Source organism: Thalassophryne amazonica, chromosome 12 (genome assembly GCF_902500255.1).
Source record: "Thalassophryne amazonica chromosome 12, fThaAma1.1, whole genome shotgun sequence".
NCBI classification, from domain to species: domain Eukaryota; kingdom Metazoa; phylum Chordata; class Actinopteri; order Batrachoidiformes; family Batrachoididae; genus Thalassophryne; species Thalassophryne amazonica.
In genome coordinates this window covers 10797264-10822703 of record NC_047114.1, presented here as the reverse complement: position 1 = coordinate 10822703, position 25440 = coordinate 10797264, and the positions used below count along the sequence as shown (strand labels likewise).

Here is a 25440-nt window from a genome sequence, read left to right as displayed (position 1 = left end):
CTTTCTTTGCTAACAAAATTTTAACTATTAGAGAAAAAATTACTCATAACCATCCCAAAGACGGATCGTTATCTTTGGCTGCTTTCAGTGATGCCGGTAGTTGGTTAGACTCTTTCTCTCCGATTGTTCTGTCTGAGTTATTTTCATTAGTTACTTCATCCAAACCATCAACATGTTTATTAGACCCCATTCCTACCAGGCTGCTCAAGGAAGCCCTACCATTATTTAATGCTTCGATCTTTAATATGATCAATGTATCTTTGTTAGTTGGCTATGTACCACAGGCTTTTAAGGTGGCAGTAATTAAACCATTACTTAAAAAGCCATCACTTGACCCAGCTATCTTAGCTAATTATAGGCCAATCTCCAACCTTCCTTTTCTCTCAAAAATTCTTGAAAGGGTAGTTGTAAAACAGCTAACTGATCATCTGCAGAGGAATGGTCTATTTGAAGAGTTTCAGTCAGGTTTTAGAATTCATCATAGTACAGAAACTGCATTAGTGAAGGTTACAAATGATCTTCTTATGGCCTCAGACAGTGGACTCATCTCTGTGCTTGTTCTGTTAGACCTCAGTGCTGCTTTTGATACTGTTGACCATAAAATTTTATTACAGAGATTAGAGCATGCCATAGGTATTAAAGGCACTGCACTGCGGTGGTTTGAATCATATTTGTCTAATAGATTACAATTTGTTCATGTAAATGGGGAATCTTCTTCACAGACTAAAGTTAATTATGGAGTTCCACAAGGTTCTGTGCTAGGACCAATTTTATTCACTTTATACATGCTTCCCTTAGGCAATATTATTAGACGGTATTGCTTAAATTTTCATTGTTACGCAGATGATACCCAGCTTTATCTATCCATGAAGCCAGAGGACACACACCAATTGGCTAAACTGCAGGATTGTCTTACAGACATAAAGACATGGATGACCTCTACTTTCCTGCTTTTAAACTCAGATAAAACTGAAGTTATTGTACTTGGCCCCACAAATCTTAGAAACATGGTGTCTAACCAGATCCTTACTCTGGATGGCATTACCCTGACCTCTAGTAATACTGTGAGAAATCTTGGAGTCATTTTTGATCAGGATATGTCATTCAAAGCGCATATTAAACAAATATGTAGGACTGCTTTTTTGCATTTACGCAATATCTCTAAAATTAGAAAGGTCTTGTCTCAGAGTGATGCTGAAAAACTAATTCATGCATTTATTTCCTCTAGGCTGGACTATTGTAATTCATTATTATCAGGTTGTCCTAAAAGTTCCCTAAAAAGCCTTCAGTTAATTCAAAATGCTGCAGCTAGAGTACTAACGGGGACTAGAAGGAGAGAGCATATCTCACCCATATTGGCCTCTCTTCATTGGCTTCCTGTTAATTCTAGAATAGAATTTAAAATTCTTCTTCTTACTTATAAGGTTTTGAATAATCAGGTCCCATCTTATCTTAGGGACCTCGTAGTACCATATCACCCCAATAGAGCGCTTCGCTCTCAGACTGCAGGCTTACTTGTAGTTCCTAGGGTTTGTAAGAGTAGAATGGGAGGCAGAGCCTTCAGCTTTCAGGCTCCTCTCCTGTGGAACCAGCTCCCAATTCGTATCAGGGAGACAGACACCCTCTCTACTTTTAAGATTAGGCTTAAAACTTTCCTTTTTGCTAAAGCTTATAGTTAGGGCTGGATCAGGTGACCCTGAACCATCCCTTAGTTATGCTGCTATAGACGTAGACCCATGATGCACTGTTTCTTTCTCTTTTTGCTCTGTATGCACCACTCTGCATTTAATCACTAGTGATCGATCTCTGCTCCCCTCCACAGCATATCTTTTTCCTGGTTTTCTCCCTCAGCCCCAACCAGTCCCAGCAGAAGACTGCCCCTCCCTGAGCCTGGTTCTGCTGGAGGTTTCTTCCTGTTAAAAGGGAGTTTTTCCTTCCCACTGTAGCCAAGTGCTTGCTCACAGGGGGTCGTTTTGACCGTTGGGGTTTTACATAATTATTGTATGGCCTTGCCTTACAATATAAAGCGCCTTGGGGCAACTGTTTGTTGTGATTTGGCGCTATATAAAAAAAAATTGATTGATTGATTGATTGATTGATTTAAGCTGCGAGTTTGTGAGTTATACCACGGAGTCAGGCACTTCTGATTTAAGGCTCTGTTTTTCAGAGGAGCTACAGCATCCAAAGTTGTCTTCAATGAGGATGTAAAACTACTGACGAGATAATCTATCTCACTCACAGAGTTTAAGTAGCTACTCTGCCCTGTGTTGGTATATGGCATTGGAGAACATAAAGAAGGAATCATATCCTTAAACCTAGTTACAGCGCTTTCTGAAAGACTTCTACTGTAATGAAACTTATTCCCCACTGCTGGGTAGTCCATCAGAGTAAATATAAATGTTATTAAGAAATTATCAGACAGAAGCGGGTTTTCAGAGAATACTGTTAAGTCTTCAATTTCCATACCATAAGTCAGAACAAGATCTAAGGTATGATTAAAGTGGTGGGTGGACTCATTTACATTTTGAGCAAAGCCAATCGAGTCTAACAATAGATTAAATGCAGTGTTGAGACTGTCATTCTCAGCATCTATGTGGATGTTAAAATCGCCCACTATAATTATCTTATCTGAGCTAAGCACTAAGTCAGACAAAAGGTCCGAAAATTCACAGAGAAACTCACAGTAATGACCAGGTGGACGATAGATAACAACAAATAAAACTGGTTTTTGAGACTTCCAATTTGGATGGACAAGACTAAGAGTCAAGCTTTCAAATGAATTAAAGCTCTGTCTGGGTTTTTGATTAATTAATAAGCTGGAGTGGAAGATTGCTGCTAATCCTCCGCCCCGGCCCGTGCTACGAGCGTTCTGGCAGTTAGTGTGACTCGGGGGTGTTGACTCATTTAAACTAACATATTCATCCTGCTGTAACCAGGTTTCTGTAAGGCAGAATAAATCAGTATGTTGATCAATTATTATATCATTTACTAACAGGGACTTAGAAGAGAGAGACCTAATGTTTAATAGACCACATTTAACTGTTTTAGTCTGCGGTGCAGTTGCTATATTATTTTTTCTTTTTGAATTTTTATGCTTAAATAGATTTTTGCTGGTTATTGTTGGTCTGGGAGCAGGCACCGTCTCTACAGGGATGGGGTAATGAGGGGATGGCAGGGGGAGAGAAGCTGCAGAGAGGTGTGTAAGACTACAACACTGCTTCCTGGTTCCAACCCTGGATAGTCACGGTTTGGAGGATTTAATAAAATTGGCCAGATTTCTAGAAATGAGAGCTGCTCCATCCAAAGTGGGATGGATGCCATCTCTCCTAACACGGCCAGGTTTTCCCCAGAAGCTTTGCCAATTATCTATGTAGCCCACCTCATTTTTTGGACACCACTCAGACAGCCAGCAATTCAAGGAGAACATGCGGCTAAACATGTCACTCCCGGTCCGACTGGGGAGGGGCCCAGAGAAAACTACAGAGTCCGACATTGTTTTTGCAAAGTTACACACCGATTCAATGTTAATTTTAGTGACCTCCGATTGGCGTAACCAGGTGTCATTACTGCCGACGTGAATTACAATCTTACCAAATTTACGCTTAGCCTTAGCCAGCAGTTTCAAATTTCCTTCAATGTCGCCTGCTCTGGCCCCCGGAAGACAACTGACTATGGTTGCTGGTGTCGCTAACTTCACATTTCTCAAAACAGAGTCGCCAATAACCAGAGTTTGTTCCTCAGCAGGTGTGTCGCCGAGTGGGGAAAAACGGTTAGAAATGTGAACGGGTTGGCAGTGTACACGGGGCTTCTGTTTAGGACTACGCTTCCTCCTCACAGTCACCCAGTCGGCCTGCTTTCCCGGCTGCTCGGGATCTGCTGGGGGACAGCTAACGGCGGCTAAGCTACCTTGGTCCGCACCAACTACAGGGGCCTGGCTAGCTGTAGGATTTTCCAAGGTGCGGAGCCGAGTCTCCAATTCGCCCAGCCTGGCCTCCAAAGCTATGAATAAGCTACACTTATTACAAGTACCATTACTGCTAAAGGAGGCCGAGGAATAACTAAACATTTCACACCCAGAGCAGAAAAGTGTGGGAGAGACAGGAGAAGCCGCCACGCTAAACCGGCTAAGAGCTAGTAGCTGCGCTAAGCTAGCGGATTCCTAAAAACATACAAAGTGAATAATGTGTAAATAATTTAGAGGTGATTCAGCAGAGGGAGTGCTTTAGTTAAGGCACGTGAAGATTACACTGTGAAACAAATCGTTATCTAGTTAACTAGATCAGTCTAACTGCGCAGATTAAACAGCTAACAGATACAGCAAAACACCGCTGTGCTCCTGAACAGGAAGTGATACAATACCGCAGTGAGAGCCAACCACCAGTAGAGGCAGAGTCAATGAATCACTGAAAATGATACGGTGCAAACCGCTGATTAGAACCTTTGTGATTATGATGTTTGGTTACATGGACCAAAAGACATTTTTATCATTATCTTCGGATATGTGGTTATACTGCCACTCATGGTTGATGCAGGTATTGAGACTGCAGGACAGGTTAATTTTGCTGAATGTGCAAAAAGAATGCAGAGTAGACACAACTTCACAAATTTGTGGCTTTAGCAGAAACACGCAGTGAATCTGTGAAAAGTATTTGGCTTAAAGAGAGATGATGTGAACATAAAACAAAATCAATGTAACAAACATCCACTGCATTATTACACAATGATGCACATTGCTTATAACATATGATTCTGTTTTCTTTATTTCATGATGATAGTACCTGGGCGACTGACTGGGTGGATAGGCAAAGGGCGGTTTCGGAGTTTTCTTGTGTTTTGGGGTGAGGGGGGGTCCAGGTGCAAGAATCATGTCAATCCTAAAAGGAAGATGTGCAGAAAAAAATTCAGCTCTGTGAGGCGAGATTTAAAAAGCACACTCATGGATCTACTGAACCATGTTTTAGTGGATCTGCACTGCTGCTTCTCACCTTGTCTGGAGGTATTTAATTCTGCACAGCATGTCCAGGTGTCCAGCAGAATATTGCTCGATCACATCCTTGACATCGTAAGGCCTCAGAGTTTCCTTAAACTGCTTCTTGTTCAGGAGAAACTGTAAAATCCTGTCAAATAAAGATTCAGATTAAAAACAGCTGCAGATTTTCCAGTTTTGTTCATAATAGAAGAGCAGCTACGTGCTGATTGCCAGGGGAAGCATGAAACCTGGCAACAAGGAAGGTGATGTAACACAGTGGTAAACATACCACTGTCCCAGCTTTTTTGAAACGTGTTGCAGGCATCCATTTCAAAATGAGCCAATATTTGGAATTGGGGTTGTATGTCACGGACATGACGAGTGAAGCTCTTCAGGATCTCGCCATGTCATTTTGGTCCTTCAGACGTTTTTGAGTAAATGCTTCGGTGGAGCATGAGCATGGCTAAAACCTTTCAGTTTCTGGGGGAGCTCAACCCCCCAGACCCCCGCCTTTTAAATATTTAATTTTTTTTGTCCTTCAACTTTTTTTGCCTAATTATCATGTTGCAATATTGTCATATCAATATGATATATATGATATAAGATATGACTATGATTTCACACAAAGTGCAGCAACAGTGAAAATTAAACACTTAAAAAAACAGTAATAACAATACCATTATTAATAATGGTATTATTAATAACCAATAATTATATATATATATATATATATATATATATATATATATATATATATATATATATATATAAATCAAACCTTCACTGTGCCTTGTGATTGAATCACTACGATGAGCGCATCAAGATGGCGGCCCCCATTTCTATTCTAATTTTCAGAGCTGTGAGAAAAAAATCTAATACGAGGTCTGTTAGAAAAGTATCGTACCTTTTTATTTTTTCAAAAACGATATGGATTTGATTCATATGCTTTTACGTCAGCCAAGCTTGAACCTTCGTGCGCATGCGTGAGTTTTTCCATGCCTGTCGGTTGCGTCATTCGCCTCTGAGCACGCCTTGTGGGAGGAGTGGTCCACCCCTCTCGATGTTGTTTCATTGCGAGGAAATGGCGGAATGATTTGGGCTTTTTTTCCATCAGAATTTTTTCAGAAACTGTTAGAGACTGGCAGCTGGAAACCATTCGAAAAATTTATATGGCTTTCGGTGAAAATTTTACGGGCTTCACAGAGAATAAGGAGTGTTACTACATCTTTAAGGACGGCCCACAATGGCGCACAGCACGCCGCGCTCCGAGCCGCCATCGAGAGGCAGAAAACACCACATCATTTCTAAACGGATCGCTGTGTGGAGCTGGAACCGTCGTGTGCAATTTCTCTGGTTATCACAAGAGCTGGACATCAGCCAAAATTGTGGAGAGCTGGGCATGTCCCAACTTGTCCTCTAACACTCCGAAACGGAGGTGTTCCTTTGTCTCGCTTCATCAGTGAATCGGTCGTGATGCGCGAAGCCTCCGTGCGGCTTTCCATGACAAAATCTCTTGTTAAAAGTGAAATCTGCCGGAAAATGGCTGATGTCCAGCTCTTGTGATAACCAGAGAAATTGCACACGACGGTCCCGGCTCCACACAGCCATCCGTTTAGAAATGATGTGGTGGTTTCTGCCTCTCGATGGCGGCTCGGAGCACGGCGCGCCGTGCGCCATTGTGGGCTGTCCTTAAAGCTGTAGTAACACTCCTTATTCTCTGTGAAGCCCGTAAAATTTTCACCGAAAGCCAGATACATTTTTCGAATGGTTTCCAGCTGCCAGTCTCTAACAGTTTCTGAAAAAATTCTGATGGAAAAAAAGCCCAAATCATTCCGCCATTTCCTCGCAATGAAACAACGACGAGAGGGGTGGACCAGTGCTCACTTAAAGCCTGCCCACAGGCGAATGACGCAACCGACAGGCGTGGAAAAACTCACGCATGCGCACGAAGGTTCAAGCTTGGCTAATCTAAAAACATATGAATCAAATCCATATAGTTTTTGAAAAAAATAAAAAGGTACGATACTTTTCTAACAGACCTCATATTGTCTAGAAAATTGGCGCGTATCTTGAAAAATGACACCCATCTTGGATTTTCACTTTGCTCATCAGAAAACTATGTAAAATACCTCAGTGTGAATGTTTATGTCAGGTTTCTTGCTTGCATGATCATTTCCTCCACTATGATGAGGTTCATCGCTGGTGAAACCAGACCATCATCATAAAGCATCCAGTCCATGTAGATCAGTACTACCGCTGTAAAGTTACCGTTTCTTATTGAAAGTACTGTGTGTCTGTGTGGAGTTGTGTGTGTGTGTGTGTTTGTGTGTGTGTGTGTGGTGGGGGTTGTTGCAGCTATTGGAACGGTTGCTTCACAGCAAATATGTTGCTACATTTGAATCTGAACTGGAGCCTTCACAGTGTTCACAGAGCGATTTTCCAGGCTTCCAAAATGCTCCATAATGGGCACATTTTGTAGAATCATGTCCTTTGGGCTGCAGCAGATATGATGGTGCCCAAAGACTATCAAATGATTCACAACACGGTTGGTTTGTGTCCCACATGTGACATGTTGAGCTGATTTTTTTCAGAGGCCTGAAAACATAAATTATTATCAAAAAGTCCAAATCACATGTTGTTGGAGCTGGTACTTTGTGGTGTTGAGCAATCTGTGACTCACAGCAAATCCTAGAGACCAGAAAATGTCTGCCCAGTAGTTGTCAGTGAGTGGTATTGTTGCACTGGATGGTGTTTATTTTGTTCTTTTTATATTGTTTAAAATGTCTTTCATTGCATTACTTTTGCAACCTTAAGACTTTGGTAAACCCAAGAGTTTGTAAAAACACATTTCTGATTTTCACATTTAGAGCAAAAGTATATCTTTTACACAATGTTCTAGACAAATGCCTATCTCACATTCAGAAAGCTGTGGTTGTTCTGAACATTTTGATATGCAAAATGAGCATTATAATATATGCAAGCAGGTAACAGGGCATTTCCCCCTGGTCATTTCCCCTGGCCCTCTTCCCCTGCCTTTTTCCACCTTGGTCATCCCCCCCACCCCCTACCCCATCGTTTCCCCCCTAGGTCATTTCCCTGGCCCTTTTTCCCTCTGGTCATTGATATACAGGCTTAAGGGCTCCTTCACACATAACACGATTGAGGCCGAAGGATGCATGAAGGAGGATTCAAATACCACTCGTGAAATTTCGGAGCTGCCTCGAAAGCTTCGTACAGCAGTCACCACAACCATTCGGCCACAGCACATGCACTCTATATTTACGTGTCGCGTATGCCAGAAACCCATTCGAACGGTAGGCAAGATGAGGTTGCACTGCTCTCTGATAGTGCTTGCAATATTCACACAGCATGTCGTACGCAGGTCGGCCAAATCGTCACGCAGCCGAGGAGCTGCACGAAATCATCGGCCACGTTAAACCCTGGCCAAATAGCAGGATCGAGGCAGCCTTCACATCAGTGGCCAGGCGAGTGGCCATTTGACCCACACTTGGCCAGAGCTAGCCGGAGTCCAGATGCCACCCATGAACATCCAACACCACTCACGGGGCACTTAGAAAAGGTGGGGCCATTCACGCTGCCAGTACGAATGTAGAGAGTAGGCAGACCACTTTTGAGCTGGCCCCGCATTTTCTAAGTACCCCGCAAGTGTGCGTCCGTCCCCCGAGCAACACAAAAGGCATTCAGTATGCCTCCACCCGCTCCCCCAAACCACAGTCCAACATTGTCAAGGTGCGGGGGCTGAGGTGGAAAATGCTCGAACAGCAGCTGGAGTGCAGTGCGGTTGCAGTCCAGCGTAGTGTGCACATCTGGACGGCCTGTCGTGTCTATGATGGACGTCATGCAACACATACATTGCCATCCCCTTCCATTACACAATGTATATGTGACATTATGATGATTACAGCTGTAATACCAGACATGCAGGTGCGTGCAACATGCTGCGCACCCACGCAAGTCGATGCATGTGACAGGCTCGGCACACACAGCTGACTTGCATGTCAGAGCTGTGGACCATCCATCATAACATATTCAGCATGTCCCTCTGGAGGTGGGATCATCAGGCAGCAATGTACACATGCCAGTAGGGTTGGATATCGAAAACCGGTTCTTTTCAGGTATCGTTAAGTAATGATTTGATCCACCGACATCAATAGCCTTTTTGCTTAATGATTCCATTATCGGTCTGTCAGAGCGGCCATTGTTTTTGGGGGTGTTTGTTGAGAAAATGATCATGTGTATATGTCAATTACAGAACCCCTATTTGGTGTTGGGGGGGTAATTTTGGGTTACAGCGTTTTTTGTTTTTCACCATTTTCATCCCTGAATATGTCAATTGTGAGTCACTTTTGTGCAGATTAAAGTCATTAACTGGGACTCCTGGCTTGTTGCAAGAAAGAAACGAGAATCATTCTCCGTTCTGTTCACACAGCTCCAAATGCTGCGCAGCTCTCTGCCGAGTCAAGTTAGAATGATAGAGTCCAGTCGGAATTAATAACTTCAAAGCAAAACGCCGTTTAAATCAATTGACACCTCTTTCCAAATGTTGTAATACAAACTGCAATCGATCAAAACATTTTTTCCTCCCAAAATGAGACGTCCTGCACTGATGTGCAGCAGCCGGCTGAGTTCAGCTCAGAGGTATGGAGCCAAAATGTCTGAAAGGAAATGCTTTAGACAAAAACTACAGATTTTGTTCATTTTCATTTATATCCAGAAATCGAGGATACAGTGACCAATGTCATATTTATTTACTTTAAGACTCAATAAAATGTTGTTGACATAGAAACCTGTAAAGCCTACTTTTAGTACACAGAAAATTCACAAGAGGTATCGATAAGGGAATCGATAAGGAATCGGATTGATAAGCAGAATCGATAATGGCATCGATATCGATAAAATTTTATCAATACCCATCCCTACATGCCGCCACAACTAAGTTAAAAATAAAAAACTCTCACAAAAGTGTTGTCACATATGACTCGTAGAGATCCCATATACGAGGTCTGTTAGAAAAGTATCGGACCTTTTCATTTTTTTCAATAACCTGATGGATTTGAATCACGTGTGCTTGCATGAGCCAACCTTGAACCTTCGTGTGCATGCGTGATTTTTTTCACGCCTGTCGGTTGCGTCATTTGCTTGTAAGCAGCCTTTGTGTGACAATGGGTAGAGTCTCTCGTCGTTTTTTCTTTGCAAGGAAATGGCGGAACGACTGGAGCAGCGCAACTGCATCAAATTTTGCCACAAACTGGGCAATAGCCAGGTGGAAACCATTCAGATTATTCAGATGGCTTTCAGTGATGATCCGGTACAACTGGTTTGAAGACGTCCGCACAATGGCGGAGAGCGCGCCACGCTCCGGGCAGCGCGTTCTCCGCCGTTGTGCGGACATGCCCTGACATGTCCAGCTTGTCCACAATTTCTCGGATAGTCACACGACTGAAAAGCCACTGAAAGCCATCTGAATCTTCCGAATGGTTGACGAGCTGGGCATGTTACAACATGTCCTGTGAGACGTTAACACGGAGGCACTGTTGCTGCGCCATCAGCTTCGTGCCGATGAATTTCGCCACCACTCTTTTCATGGCAAAATCTTCTTTCACAGTGGAATGTGCCGAAAAAGTGCTGATGTCCACCTCTTCCGCAATTTCTTGGATAGTCACACGATGGTCCCACATCATCACAGCGTTCACTTTGGAAATGATCCGGTCGTTTCAGCGTGTTGATGCCGATTGGAGCGCAGCGCGCCCTCCGCCGTTGTGCGGCCGTCTTTAAACCGGTTGTACCGCTCCTTAATCTGTGTGATGCCCAGAGGATCGTCACCGAAAGCCGTCTGAATAATCCAAATGGTTTCCACCTGGCTATTGCTCAGTTTGTGGCAAAATTTGTCGTTCTGCCATTTCCTTGCAAAGAAAAAACGACGAGAGACTCCACCCATCCTCACACAAAGGCTGCTTACAAGCAAATGACGCAACCGACAGGCGTGAAAAAAATCACGCATGCACACAAAGGTTCAAGGTTGGTTCATGCACGCACAAGTGATTCAAATCCATCAGGTTTTTGAAAAAAATAAAAAGGTCCGATACTTTTCTAACAGACCTCGTAAAACCCATATGACACAGTGGACCGAGGCCAGCGCAGCATCCAAGCGGACAGCCACATGACACGCGATCGCAACATCTGTCCGTCATGTGGAGCATTGAGTGACAGCCAGCTGTGAGCCCAAGGGGGCGTGTTGTTCAGATCATGTCAGCACAGGCAGGAGCACCAAAGCTGTCAGATGATAACGCGCACGATTTCAGGCAAGAGTGCGAGTGACAGCGAGGTGTTCAATTATAAGAAAGAGTGGTAAAATAAATAAATACATACATACAATAAGGAGAACAGTGTGGGCTCATTCATGTGTGACAGCTTTGCTTCACGCTCCAGACATGGGGGGCGTGTCCAGCTCAGACTCACTCTCTCAGCTGATGCTGACAGAGCGAAAACAAGGTGTTAAATTAAAACAAAGAACAATAAAAACAAAGAACAATAAATAAATACATAATTACATAACTAAAATAAAACAATAATTAAAGCTATGGTAGGTAACTCTGCTCAGAAACACTTTTTGTTATATTGGGTGAAATGGTCCGTCTATCCTAACAGTAGTCAATACATTATGTATTCAGGAAAAGGAACGAAAAAAATAAGACGTCTGTAGCAGCTGTAGGATCGATAAAACTCCGAACAGAATAAGCCCTGTGGTGCACTCTCAAAAAAAACAATCAGATGCCTTCATGTCTAGTTCTTCCTGCTCACGTCACCAGGCTCAATGCCTCCCTCTGTCCCTCCCTCCTTCGCGCGTGCACGCTCATCTTGTTTCTCAAAGAAATTTACTTTGGTACAACGGCAGAGGGAATACAGCCAAAACTACCACTTCCACCGGACTGTGCCATGTCGGATTAAATCCCTAAGAGTCTTTTGGGCACAGTCGTCAACTCTGTGCAGTTGAACTCTTTGTATAGCAGCATGCCGACATCGGTGTGTGAACGGGTGAATGTGAAGCATCAGTGTAAAGAGCTTACACCTTCAGTTGATATAAATATCGTCCATTGATTTATGAGTTTACGAAGGGAGCTAAAACATGCAACTGAGTAATTCATACAAAAAAATACAATTTAACGATAAGTTAAACGCAGGCAAATTTCGATATTCAAATTTGTGGAGATGTCGAAACCCAGGTTGTCTCAGTCCGGCTTGTGTTAGACAGAAAGCAAACAATGCCTCAAATGGACACTGGTGTCATAGTAGCAAGGATTTTTATTAGCTATACGTTAGTTTACTAGTACAGCTAAAAAAAACAACAACAAAAAACAAGGTTCAGTCATAAGGCTCGCGGCTTCACCATGGAAGCAGTTACAGAAACCATCATCTACCTCGACACAAGGGGAATGCAGTGTTCCAATGTACCACTGGGAGTAAAGATGAATAAATAGAGTAAGTTGACATATTAGCTAGCCAAAGTCATGTTCTGCTATTTTATAAAATCCTGCTCAAAAAACTGTTCAGAGACACCCAGTCATGGTATCAGCTGGACAGATGACCTTACAGGTGACAGGCTCACTAACCGGGATTTTAACAAACCTGTTAACAAAATCTGAGAAATAAATGTCTGCGCGTAGATAAGATTTGACATCTTTTAGGTCAACTCATGGAAAATGGGACAGAAAACAAACAAACCAAAAAAAAATGTTTTAAATTAATGGCGTTTATTTTTTATTACTGGAGTTTATTATGCTTAGTGCTTAGATTCCTGGGAAATCCCAAAATAAACAGTTATAATACGGTATGTTAAAAAAAAGGTCAGAAGAAACAAAGAGCAGTGGACAGATCAAGTAAAGTCTCCTGACCTGACAGCCCTGATGACCAGTTTCAGTGTGGGGATCATCTCCTCCAGGAGGAGGTCTGGGGGAAAGCCCCTGTCCTCTAAGGCTGGATCTGCCAAGGCTCCGGTATCTGGGAGAGGAGAGAAAACAAAGATTACTCTTTTAAATTAATATTACAATGTTTTTGAGTCATGTTTCTAACAAAGAATAAAAATATTCAGGATATCTACACAAATGTTATTAACTTGGAATAAAACATGCAGTCCAGCTGCACTCAGATGACCTCTCTGCTAATTTGCACATTATTACAGGACAAACTTTACCTTCAGAGCTCTGGCGGAGGCTGTAGGCCTTCATGCGGAAGGCAGTACGGAAGCGTTCCCGGTTACTGAAGCCAGCAGGTTTGGGCTCCTTGGAAGGACTTTCATCCACTGACTCAGCGGGGCCCATGAGCTTCTTTCCCGTCCCCAGTGATGTCCGTGTGTTTGGATGACGAACACGCTCCAATAAACTCAATTTTTGGCTAAAATGGGAAAAAAGAAGGCCGACAATAAAAACTGCTGTCAGAGACAAACAGCAGAAGGGTTCAGTCACAATTTCATGGCCAAAATGCAAAGTGACCTGAGGACTGCCTCTGTGGAATTCACATCATTCATTGCATTAGGAAGCATCAGGATAGAATTTTGACAAGAAATTTTCATAGAGAATTTCACTTTATATGAAAAAGAATTGTGTATAATGAGTGGATCTGATGAAGGTGGTGAAAACACGGTCCACTCGCACACATTTTCTAGAAATTTTTATAAGTACTTATTTATCCATTATTTATTTCCCCTGTGATCAAAATAATGAGTCTGCAAATTAAATTGATTTAGGATGTAAAGCGAGGTTGATGTTCAAAGCCTTGATTTTGGATGTAAAGAGAGGTTGATGTTCAAAGCGTTGACTTAGGACGTAAACAGAATTTGTTGTTCAAAGCATTGATTTAGGACGTAAAGTGAGGTTGATGTTCAAAGTGTTGATTTAGGACATAAAGCGAGGTTGATGTTCAAAATATTGATTTAGGACATATAGAGAGATTGATGTTCAAAGCATTGATATGGGACGTAAAGACAAGTCGATGTTCAAAGTGTTGATTTGGGACGTAAAGAGAGGTTGATGTTCAAAGTGTTGATTTAGGACATAAAGCAAGGTTGATGATCAAAGTGTTGATTTAGGACATAAATCGAGGTTGATGTTCAAACTGCTGATTTAGGACGTAAAGCGAGGTTGATGTTCAAAGAGTTGATTTAGGACATAAAGCAAGGTTGATGTTCAAAATATTGATTCAGGACATATAGAGAGATTGATGTTCAAAGCATTGATATGGGACGTAAAGAGAGGTTGATGTTCAAAGCGTTGATTTAGGACATAAAGAGAGGTTGTTGTTCAAAGCGTTGATTTAGGACATAAAGTGAGGTTGATGTTCAAAGCGCTGATTTAGGACGTAAAGCGAGGTTGATCTCAAAGCCTTGATTTAGGACATAAAGAGAGGTTGATGTTCAAACTGCTGATTTAGGACATAAAGAGAAGTTGATGTTCAAAGTGCTGATTTAGGACGTAAAGAGAGGTTGATGTTCAAACAGCTGATTTAGGACATAAAGCAAGGTTGATGTTCAAAGTGTTCATTTAGGACATAAAGCAAGGTTGATGTTCAAAGTGTTGATTTAGGACATAAAGCGAGGTTGATGTTCAAAATATTGATTTAGGACATATAGAGAGATTGATGTTCAAAGCATTGATATGGGACGTAAAGACAAGTCGATGTTCAAAGTGTTGATTTGGGACGTAAAGAGAGGTTGATGTTCAAAGTGTTGATTTAGGACATAAAGCAAGGTTGATGATCAAAGTGTTGATTTAGGACATAAAGCGAGGTTGATGATCAAAGTGTTGATTTAGGACATAAATCGAGGTTGATGTTCAAACTGCTTATTTAAGACGTAAAGCGAGGTTGATGTTCAAAGAGTTGATTTAGGACATAAAGCAAGGTTGATGTTCAAAATATAGATTCAGGACATATAGAGAGATTGATGTTCAAAGCATTGATATGGGACGTAAAGACAAGTCGATGTTCAAAGTGTTGATTTGGGACGTAAAGAGAGGTTGATGTTCAAAGCGTTGATTTAGGACATAAAGAGAGGTTGTTGTTCAAAGCGTTGATTTAGGACATAAAGTGAGGTTGATGTTCAAAGCGCTGATTTAGGACGTAAAGCGAGGTTGATCTCAAAGCCTTGATTTAGGACATAAAGAGAGGTTGATGTTCAAACTGCTGATTTAGGACATAAAGAGAGGTTGATGTTCAAAGTGCTGATTTAGGACGTAAAGAGAGATTGATGTTCAAACAGCTGATTTAGGACATAAAGCAAGGTTGATGTTCAAAGTGTTGATTTAGGACATAAAGCAAGGTTGATGTTCAAAGTGTTGATTTAGGACATAAAGCGAGGTTGATGTTCAAAGTGTTGATTTAGGACATAAAGCAAGGTTGATGTTCAAAGTGTTGATTTAGGACATAAAGCGAGGTTGATGTTCAAAATATTGATTTAGGACATATAGAGAGATTGATGTTCAAAGCATTGATATGGGACGTAAAGACAAGTCGATGTTCAAAGTGTTGATTTGGGACGTAAAGAGAGGTTGATGTTCAAAGTGTTGATTTAGGACATAAAGCAAGGTTGATGATCAAAGTGTTGATTTAGGACATAAAGCGAGGTTGATGATCAAAGTGTTGATTTAGGACATAAAGCGAGGTTGATGATCAAAGTGTTGATTTAGGACATAAATCGAGGTTGATGTTCAAACTGCTGATTTAGGACGTAAAGCGAGGTTGATGTTCAAAGAGTTGATTTAGGACATAAAGCAAGGTTGATGTTCAAAATATAGATTCAGGACATATAGAGAGATTGATGTTCAAAGCATTGATATGGGACGTAAAGACAAGTCGATGTTCAAAGTGTTGATTTGGGACGTAAAGAGAGGTTGATGTTCAAAGCGTTGATTTAGGACATAAAGAGAGGTTGTTGTTCAAAGCGTTGATTTAGGACATAAAGTGAGGGTGATGTTCAAAGCGCTGATTTAGGATGTAAAGTGAGGTTGATCTCAAAGCCTTTATTTAGGACATAAAGAGAGGTTGATGTTCAAACTGCTGATTTAGGACATAAAGAGAGGTTGATGTTCAAAGTGCTGATTTAGGACGTAAAGAGAGGTTGATGTTCAAAGCGTTGATTTAGGACGTAAAGCGAGGTTGATGTTCAAAGCCTTGATTTAGGACATAAAGAGAGGTTGATGTTCAAACTGCTGATTTAGGACATAAAGAGAGGTAGATGTTCAAAGCGCTGATTTAGGACGTAAAGTGAGGTTGATCTCAAAGCCTTTATTTAGGACATAAAGAGAGGTTGATGTTCAAACTGCTGATTTAGGACATAAAGAGAGGTTGATGTTCAAAGTGCTGATTTAGGACGTAAAGAGAGGTTGATGTTCAAAGCGTTGATTTAGGACATAAAGAGAGGTTGATGTTCAAACTGCTGATTTAGGACATAAAGAGAGGTAGATGTTCAAAGTGCTGATTTAGGACGTAAAGCGAGGTTGATGTTCAAAGCCTTGATTTAGGACATAAAGAGAGGTTGATGTTCAAACTGCTGATTTAGGACATAAAGAGAGGTAGATGTTCAAAGTGCTGATTTAGGACGTAAAGCGAGGTTGATGTTCAAAACCTTGATTTAGGATGTAAGCAAGGTTGATGTTCAAAGTATTGATTTGGGACGTAAAGAGAGGCTGATGTTCAAAGCCTTGATTTAGGATGTAAAGCAAGGTTGATGTTCAAAGCGTTGATTTAGGACATAAAGAGAGGTTGATGTTCAAAGCGTTGATTTAGGACATAAAGAGAGGTTGATGTTCAAAACCTTGATTTAGGATGTAAAGACAAGTTGATGTTCAAAGTATTGATTTGGGACGTAAAGAGAGGTTGATGTTCAAAGCGTTGATTTAGGACGTAAAGACAAGTCGATGTTCAAAGTACTGATTTGGGACATAAAGAGAGGTTGATGTTCAAGCGTTGATTTAGGACGTAAAGCAGGGTTGATGTTCAAAGCACTGATTTAAGACGTAAAGAGAGGTTGATGTTCAAACAGCTGATTTAGGACATAAAGCAAGGTTGATGTTCAAAGTGTTGATTTAGGACATAAAGCAAGGTTGATGTTCAAAGTGTTGATTTAGGACATAAAGCGAGGTTGATGTTCAAAATATTGATTTAGGACATATAGAGAGATTGATGTTCAAAGCATTGATATGGGACGTAAAGACAAGTCGATGTTCAAAGTGTTGATTTGGGACGTAAAGAGAGGTTGATGTTCAAAGTGTTGATTTAGGACATAAAGCGAGGTTGATGATCAAAGTGTTGATTTAGGACATAAAGCGAGGTTGATGATCAAAGTGTTGATTTAGGACATAAAGCGAGGTTGATGATCAAAGTGTTGATTTAGGACATAAATCGAGGTTGATGTTCAAACTGCTGATTTAGGACGTAAAGCGAGGTTGATGTTCAAAGAGTTGATTTAGGACATAAAGCAAGGTTGATGTTCAAAATATAGATTCAGGACATATAGAGAGGCTGATGTTCAAAGCATTGATATGGGACGTAAAGACAAGTCGATGTTCAAAGTGTTGATTTGGGACGTAAAGAGAGGTTGATGTTCAAAGCGTTGATTTAGGACATAAAGAGAGGTTGTTGTTCAAAGTGTTGATTTAGGACATAAAGTGAGGGTGATGTTCAAAGCGCTGATTTAGGACGTAAAGTGAGGTTGATCTCAAAGCCTTTATTTAGGACATAAAGAGAGGTTGATGTTCAAACTGCTGATTAAGGACATAAAGAGAGGTTGATGTTCAAAGTGCTGATTTAGGACGTAAAGAGAGGTTGATGTTCAAAGCGTTGATTTAGGACGTAAAGCGAGGTTGATGTTCAAAGCCTTGATTTAGGACATAAAGAGAGGTTGATGTTCAAACTGCTGATTTAGGACATAAAGAGAGGTAGATGTTCAAAGCGCTGATTTAGGACGTAAAGTGAGGTTGATCTCAAAGCCTTTATTTAGGACATAAAGAGAGGTTGATGTTCAAACTGCTGATTTAGGACATAAAGAGAGGTTGATGTTCAAAGTGCTGATTTAGGACGTAAAGAGAGGTTGATGTTCAAAGCACTGATTTAGGACATAAAGAGAGGCTGATGTTCAAACTGCTGATTTAGGACATAAAGAGAGGTAGATGTTCAAAGTGCTGATTTAGGACGTAAAGCAAGGTTGATGTTCAAAACCTTGATTTAGGATGTAAAGCAAGGTTGATGTTCAAAGTATTGATTTGGGACGTAAAGAGAGGTTGATGTTCAAAGCCTTGATTTAGGACGTAAAGCAAGGTTGATGTTCAAAGCGTTGATTTAGGACATAAAGAGAGGTTGATGTTCAAAGCGTTGATTTAGGACATAAAGAGAGGTTGATGTTCAAAACCTTGATTTAGGACGTAAAGACAAGTTGATGTTCAAAGTATTGATTTGGGACGTAAAGAGAGGTTGATGTTCAAAGCGTTGATTTAGGACGTAAAGACAAGTCGATGTTCAAAGTACTGATTTGGGACATAAAGAGAGGTTGATGTTCAAGCGTTGATTTAGGACGTAAAGCAGGGTTGATGTTCAAAGCACTGATTTAAGACATAAACAGAGGTTGATGTTCAAAGAGTTGATTTAGGATGCAAAGTGGGCATTTTGTGTGATTAAAAAAAATCCCTTTCAGGTTACTAAAATAATGACACCAGCATGTGCTGTCAGAAGGAATCAGTCTTTTATTGCCAATATTTGGCAACACAAAGCCGAGCTTGGTGGGTAAAATAAGACTCCTGTGTGCCTTGAAGAGGCGGCGAGGCAGCGTAACCAGAGCCTCTGAGCACCTTCGCTCCCACAGCAGTGACACACAATATCAGCCTGTATGTGCAGAAAAGGACGCTGCAGAAAGAGCAGAAAATGATGCGTGATTATCCCGTGGCCACACAACGAGAATAAATAATGCTTCTTATCTCCCACAGCTCTGCCTTCCCAGCATTCACTGCTCCACGTCAACCCATCCACCGCAGAAAATTACACCTTCTTCCATTGAACACCAAAAGTCTGAAATTTCAGACAAAACGGACCCTGATTCTATTTTAAACTCAACAATCCACCAAACCAGCATTTCAATACGTGTTTCATCAGTCAATACAGTAATCGATTGATTATTACACCTTTTCAATGCAGATCCTATCATCATTCAGGTTGTTTATCCACAACATTATATGAAAGACAGTAAAGATTTCCACACAGAAACATAAGCATACCGCGGCAGTGTCCCCGTTCAGTGGCTACACGCTTCTCGTCAACCGCTTTCAGATCGAGAGAACAATATGTTGAAGTGTTTTCACAGCGTTGTCATAGCAACAAAATACAAATCTTAATGATCGCTTCATAGTTGCCGATGCTAGAGAAACAAATTCCAAACTTTTGATCTACGAGGTCTATTAGAAAAGTATCCAACCTTATTATTTTTTTCAAAAACCATATGGATTTGAATCACGTGTGATTGCGTCAGACAAGCTTGAACCCTTGTGCGCATGCGTGAGTTTTTCCACGCCTGTCGTTGCGTCATTCGCCTGTGAGCAGGCTTTGAGTGAGGAGTGCTCCACCCCTCTCATCGTTGTTTCATTGCCAGGAAATGGTGGAATGATTTGGACTTTTTTTCCATCAGAATTTTTTCAGAAACTGTTAGAGACTGGCAGCTGGAAACCATTAGAAAAATTTATCTGGCTTTCGGTGAAAATGTTATGAGCTTGGTAGAGAATAAGGAGTGTTACTGTCGCTTTAAGGACGGCCCCCAGCGGCTGTTCATTTCTAAACGGATGGCTGTCTGGATCCGTGACCATCGTGTGCCATTTCTCTGGTTATCACAAGAGCTGGACATCAACCATTTTCCGGCAGATTTCACTTTTAACAAGAGATTTTGTCATGGAAAGCCGAGCGGAGGCTTCGCGCGTCACGATGGATTCGCTACTGGAGCGAGACAAAACCACCTCCGTTTTGGTCTCACAGGACGGCTTTGAGATGGCGTTCAGACAGCTGTCGGTGGTTTTTCCATCGAGTGATTATCCGAGAAATTGTGGATGTGCCTGGACATGCCAGAACATGTCCCGTGAGGCTTCATCACGGCGTTGCTGTGCGCCATGCGGCACCGCCGCGACGCGCGAAGCCTCCGCTCCTCTTTCCATGACAAAAACTCCTGTAACAGTGGAATGTGCTGTTCATTTCCAAACTGGATGCTGTGTTTTATCCGGGACGTCGTCTGACTAGCACAGGAATTGTGAAAAGACGTGGACATCAGCACTTTTTCGGCACATTGACACAGACGTGCGGAGGAATTACGTGATTCAAATCCATATGGTTTTTGAAAAAAATAATAAGGTCAGATACTTTTCTAATAGACCATGTATTTGGCCTCACCATCTCTTACCACATGGTGGCGCTATATTCAGCCTTTTGACTTGCAATCATCAAGTATTTGTTGTAAATATTATAATATCTCAGCATCTTAAAACACTGCAGTTGTTATTAACATTATGTTGTCATATTAAATTCATTTTGTATTGATAAGACAGACAACTTTGATCATTTTGTTGATTGTTTTGCAGTGAGGAGGACAAACGGACTCTGTGTCATAGTTTATTGTGGGAGGCGTTTTGAGTGTTTGGCGTTGAAATCGGGTTTGGAGATCAGAGTGCATTCTTGAAGTATTTTAGACTCCCTCTGTGTCAGAGCACCTCTTGTTGCTGCTCACTCGCATTTAGCAGCTGGAACTTAATCCTGAACATGTCGGATCAGCGAAGGCCACAAGGCGTCGGAGCAGAACGCCTCCCTGTAATCTGCCTCCATCCACTAGTTCTGATGCGTGACACTAAGCCACTTTAAGGCCACATATGACATGAAATCCAGGACCAGAAGGTTCTCAGAACGCCGATGGTGAAGGTCAGAAACTCCTCTCTTTCTTTGCTCAAGGATATTTGGACACACAAATTGTAACCTCTTTGCAAAAACTAAAATTCCCTCAATAGAAAATGTGATTCAGATAATAAAACTGAAGAGTGGATGGTTACAATACACAAATATCTTTGATTGATAAAAATAAGTGAATATGAGGATTCTCTGTGAACAACCACCACAGGAAAATGTTTTTGAGTTAATAATTTCTTGGAAATGTCTGTGTGGTAACTGTTAAAACGTTAAGTAAATTCGCACCACCTGAGCCACAAATGCACAAATCCAGAAGATTTTCTTAACACATTGGACCAGACAGCCAGAGAAAAGCTGATTAAATCTGGATCATGATCTGGTTCAGTAATAACAATCAAGTTGTTGTGTGGGCCCTGAAGAGGAGGTACTGCTGGCCCACCACCACCAGAGGGAGCCCTGCCTGGAGTGCGGGCTCCAGGCACCAGAGGGCGCCGCCGCCTCACGGGAGCAGCCTCGGTGACAGCTGTCACCCATCACCTGAGACAGCTGACGGCAATCATCAGTGGGGTATATCAGCAGGACGGCATCTCCACCTCATCGCCGAGATATCGTTTCTACCGGAGAGGTAACATATCGAAGCAAACAGAGTACATATTTTTGGACTGAGCTAGTTTATTGGATTACTGTCCCAACGAGAGGTGGAGGTACCTTTCCTGCTGTTCGGAGTTCTGGGTGCAAACGCGCCCCCATCTAACTGTTCTTTGTTCCTCGCCAGCAGTACCAGGTCCGACACGCGGAGGCAGTGGCCACCTGGGAGTTCGGGACTTGGCGGCTCCAGTATACCCGGGGTCCTGTGGCGGAGGAAGCCGTGTGGTTCCGGTCTTACCTTGGAGAGGCGTCTCCTATCTTCGAGCCTGCCCACACGACACTTTTGTGAATTGACTGTTGTCCATTTCTGTAATTGGTTGTATTCGTTGTGCACATTCACAACAGTAAAGCGTTGTTATTTTGACTTACTCCATTGTCCGTTCATTTGCGCCCCCTGTTGTGGGTCCGTGTTCCTACACTTTCCCAACACAAGTCATTAGTTAATTAAAACAGTCCAACAATGTTATCACTTGTAAGGTCGAAGCTAACTGCTGTTGCTAATCCATCATTCTAATTTTTATCTCATCTACTGATGAAAATAGTCTTTAGCACAATGACAGACAAAATATTCGTGATTGAATGTTAACTTCCATATCTTCTGGAGTATATTATTTTAATAGTTTGGGAGATCTTGTGACTTGTACTCGAGTACGTCATATACAATAAATCAAATAAAAAAAATCACTTTCTTGATGATGATGATTATTATCAATATTATTATTATTTATATAAGAATCAAAGCACTAAACAAAATGATCTCCGATAAAAGAATAAATAGCAGTGATAAAAGCACACAACAATAATATTTTTAAAAATCTGATATTAAAGAGCTGATAATACAGAAAAGGTGGCCGGAGTACGATCTACTCCAGAAAATACAGTCATCAGTTCCTAAAGCAAACCTTGTATTTAAATGTGATGACAGCTCAAGATCACTTTGGCTTTTACATCATCACTGGAGTCATTACCAAAGAGATTCAATGAAACAGCTGAATTCATACAAATGGAGGATAATGTAGGACAGTCGCATCACTCTTTTCAGCTCTTTGGTTAATAAAGTGATGTGTGACATTTGTTGACCCACCTCACCATGACCTCCAGATGATCCTTCCTTTGGATGGAGAGAACACACAATTTAAAGAAAACACAAAGTAGAAAAATAAACAATCATTTATTAGTATCAATTATTATTACAAGAAGTTGCTTAATTTAAAAACAGACAGTTATTTCCTTGAGATTACCAAAGTTACCTGTCCAAATCAGCTAACTAGCCTAGTGTAGACACTACAGTCCATGCTAGCCAGCTACATTAGATTAGATCAATTAATCATTAACCCTTGTGAAGACTCCCTCAGGGGAATTAGCATGTAGCCAGAATGGAGCATGTTTATTTTTGGATCTCATGTATTGTCTTGACTCAATGACACAGTTCCGTTGAAATAAACAAGGGAAGACAGTTTGTGTGTTCGCTGGTTGAATGTCACAGGAGCAGGTGGTGGATCGCGTCATGTTGACATTTCCACTAGTTGTGGGTTGTCGTGTTTCAGACTGTTTTTCACCACAAGTTGTAGTGTTTACAAGCATTTCTTACACTCTCCATGTAAAGCTGGTATCCATTACACATATTTGACACCTGATTGTGCACTTTTTTGGCACAAAAATTAAACTGATAATCAATTGTGACATGAAAAAGTCTAATCTGTGGTAATAGTAGCGCTGTAGAACGTTGTGACCAATTGAGAAAGTTTTGAACAATTTGTTAGATCAGGATAAATGCACAACCATGTGACTCTGGCTGAGGAGGATTCTCACTATGCTCTACCATGAGAGTTGGAGAGTCTCGTCTGCATTCACTCCGGTGTTCAATACCTTTGTGTTAGATATATTTGTGTGTTCAATTATGGTTTTCTTTATTTGTTTTTCTTGACTTGTACTTATTTTGGTATTAAAGTAGTTATTTTATTTAGGATTGTATTCTTAGTTTTCACTCTTATTTTTACTTTCCTTTGTCCTCTCTTGGAATGTGCATGTAGATCGGGATTTAACCAGTTCTTTTTACCATTTAGGACAAAGAGACTCAGGTTACATTATAAAGCATACGCTCCGTTATTGTGCGGGTCCTGGTCAGGAGGTTGGACCTCCCTCAAATGCCCACGGGGGCCAATAAGGAAAGGATTTTGCAAAATAAGGTCCGCCTTTGTCACACCTATGAAATGCTTTATAAAAACTGTTTGTGTCCATTGTTTGGGATGCAGTAAGGGTGGATCTCATCTGTGAGAGAAGATCTACAGAATCCAGCCCTGATATTTTTTTTCACTGTGACTTTGAATAAATTTAAAAATGCGGAATAGTTCGAGTTTATACTTTGTGAGGGGCAGTGTTACAGAAAGAACCAAGGGAAATAACATTTGAGTCAATGGTCTCCCAGTTATCTGGAACTGTTCAAACAACTGTGGCAAAAGTGTATCATCCACCTAAGCCTAATTCAATTCAATTCAAACTTTATTCCAGACTCGTAGTCCATTTTAAAAGACAGACAAAACAGAGAAGAAACAATAATTATTCACAGTTTCAAAAGACAGCCATGCCAGTGTTTCCACATGCTTGACTGGAATCGTATGGAGCTGAACTGCATATTTGTGAGTGCCACTATGATTTCATTGTCCGACTTGTTGAGTCTACAAATAAAACTGTACATCACAGTCCTTAGTACAGCCTGTAAGGTCTCTGTAGCACTAGTCCATCGTGGCCTCCTCAAAAGCACACGCGAGGCATCATTGTAGGCCACCTGCAACCTTTGCAGACTGGCTTTTCTATAGTTAGTCCAGAGGTGAGCCGTATTCAGGGGTGTACAGTACGATTTAAACAATGTCAGCTTTACCTCATCAGTACAGGAGCCAAACTTACGCATGAGTGTATTTGCCTGAGCATACAACATTCTGCATTGTCTATAGACATCATCATTGTCTGTCATGTCTGCAGTGACGATGTGCCCAAGATACTTGATTTTACATGTCATACTCAATACATGAGTATGACATGTAAAATTTAACATGTCTAAGTCTAACACGTCAAAGTCTAACAAAGACTTTTTCTGCATTCTGCATTTTCTGCATTTCTGACCCATCTTTCCTCACTATCTTCACATGTAATGCTTCTGGGGGATTTAAATATACACTTTGACAATATCAGTAATCCAGTCATCAAAAATTTTACATCCTGTTTAGACAGGTTTGGGTTTTGGCAATTCATGAACTTTCCAGCTCACTCTAAAGGACATATATTGGACTTGGTCTGTTGCACTGGTATCTCCCCTTCTGACTGTAAAGCAGATCATATCCTTTTTTTTGACCACATGCTACTGTCTTTTAATATTAACATACTACTTTTCAAAACTGACCTTCCGTGCACCATGACATTCCAAAATATAAAGAAAGTTATGGCCCTTTCACACATAATACGATTGAGGCCAAACGGCGTACGAAGGAGGATTTGAAAAATCTGAGCCACCTCCAATACAGCAGTCGCCACAACCATTCAGCCATAACACATGCATTTGTGTCGCTTGCGCCAGAAACCCATTCAAACAGTGGGCAAGATGAGGTTGCGCTGTCCACTGATCGTGTTCGCAACATTTACACAGCATGTCAAATGCAGGTCGGACAAATCGTGCTGCAGGCAAAGGCTGCTCAAAATCATCGGCCACACTGAACCCTGGCCGAATGGTGAAATCGATGCAGCCTCACACCAGTGGCTGAATGATGGCGAATGGCGTGCGAGTACCCATTTGACCCACTCTCGGCCAGAGTCCAGGTGCCACCCACTAACATTGAACACCACACGTGGGGCACGTAGAAAATGCAGGGCCAACACGAAAGCAG

At 41.4% G+C, this 25440-nt stretch overlaps 1 protein-coding gene across 1 annotated transcript in view; it reads right to left on the bottom strand.

Annotated features, from left to right (window-relative positions):
* Window positions 1-25440, bottom strand: part of kcnq3 (potassium voltage-gated channel, KQT-like subfamily, member 3) — a 273404-nt gene that overhangs the window by 12336 nt on the left and 235628 nt on the right. Inside the window, 5 exon segments of the mRNA XM_034183094.1 lie at window positions 4779-4874; window positions 4986-5117; window positions 12883-12988; window positions 13182-13381; window positions 22644-22670. Coding sequence (XP_034038985.1) covers window positions 4779-4874; window positions 4986-5117; window positions 12883-12988; window positions 13182-13381; window positions 22644-22670 — 561 coding nt within the window.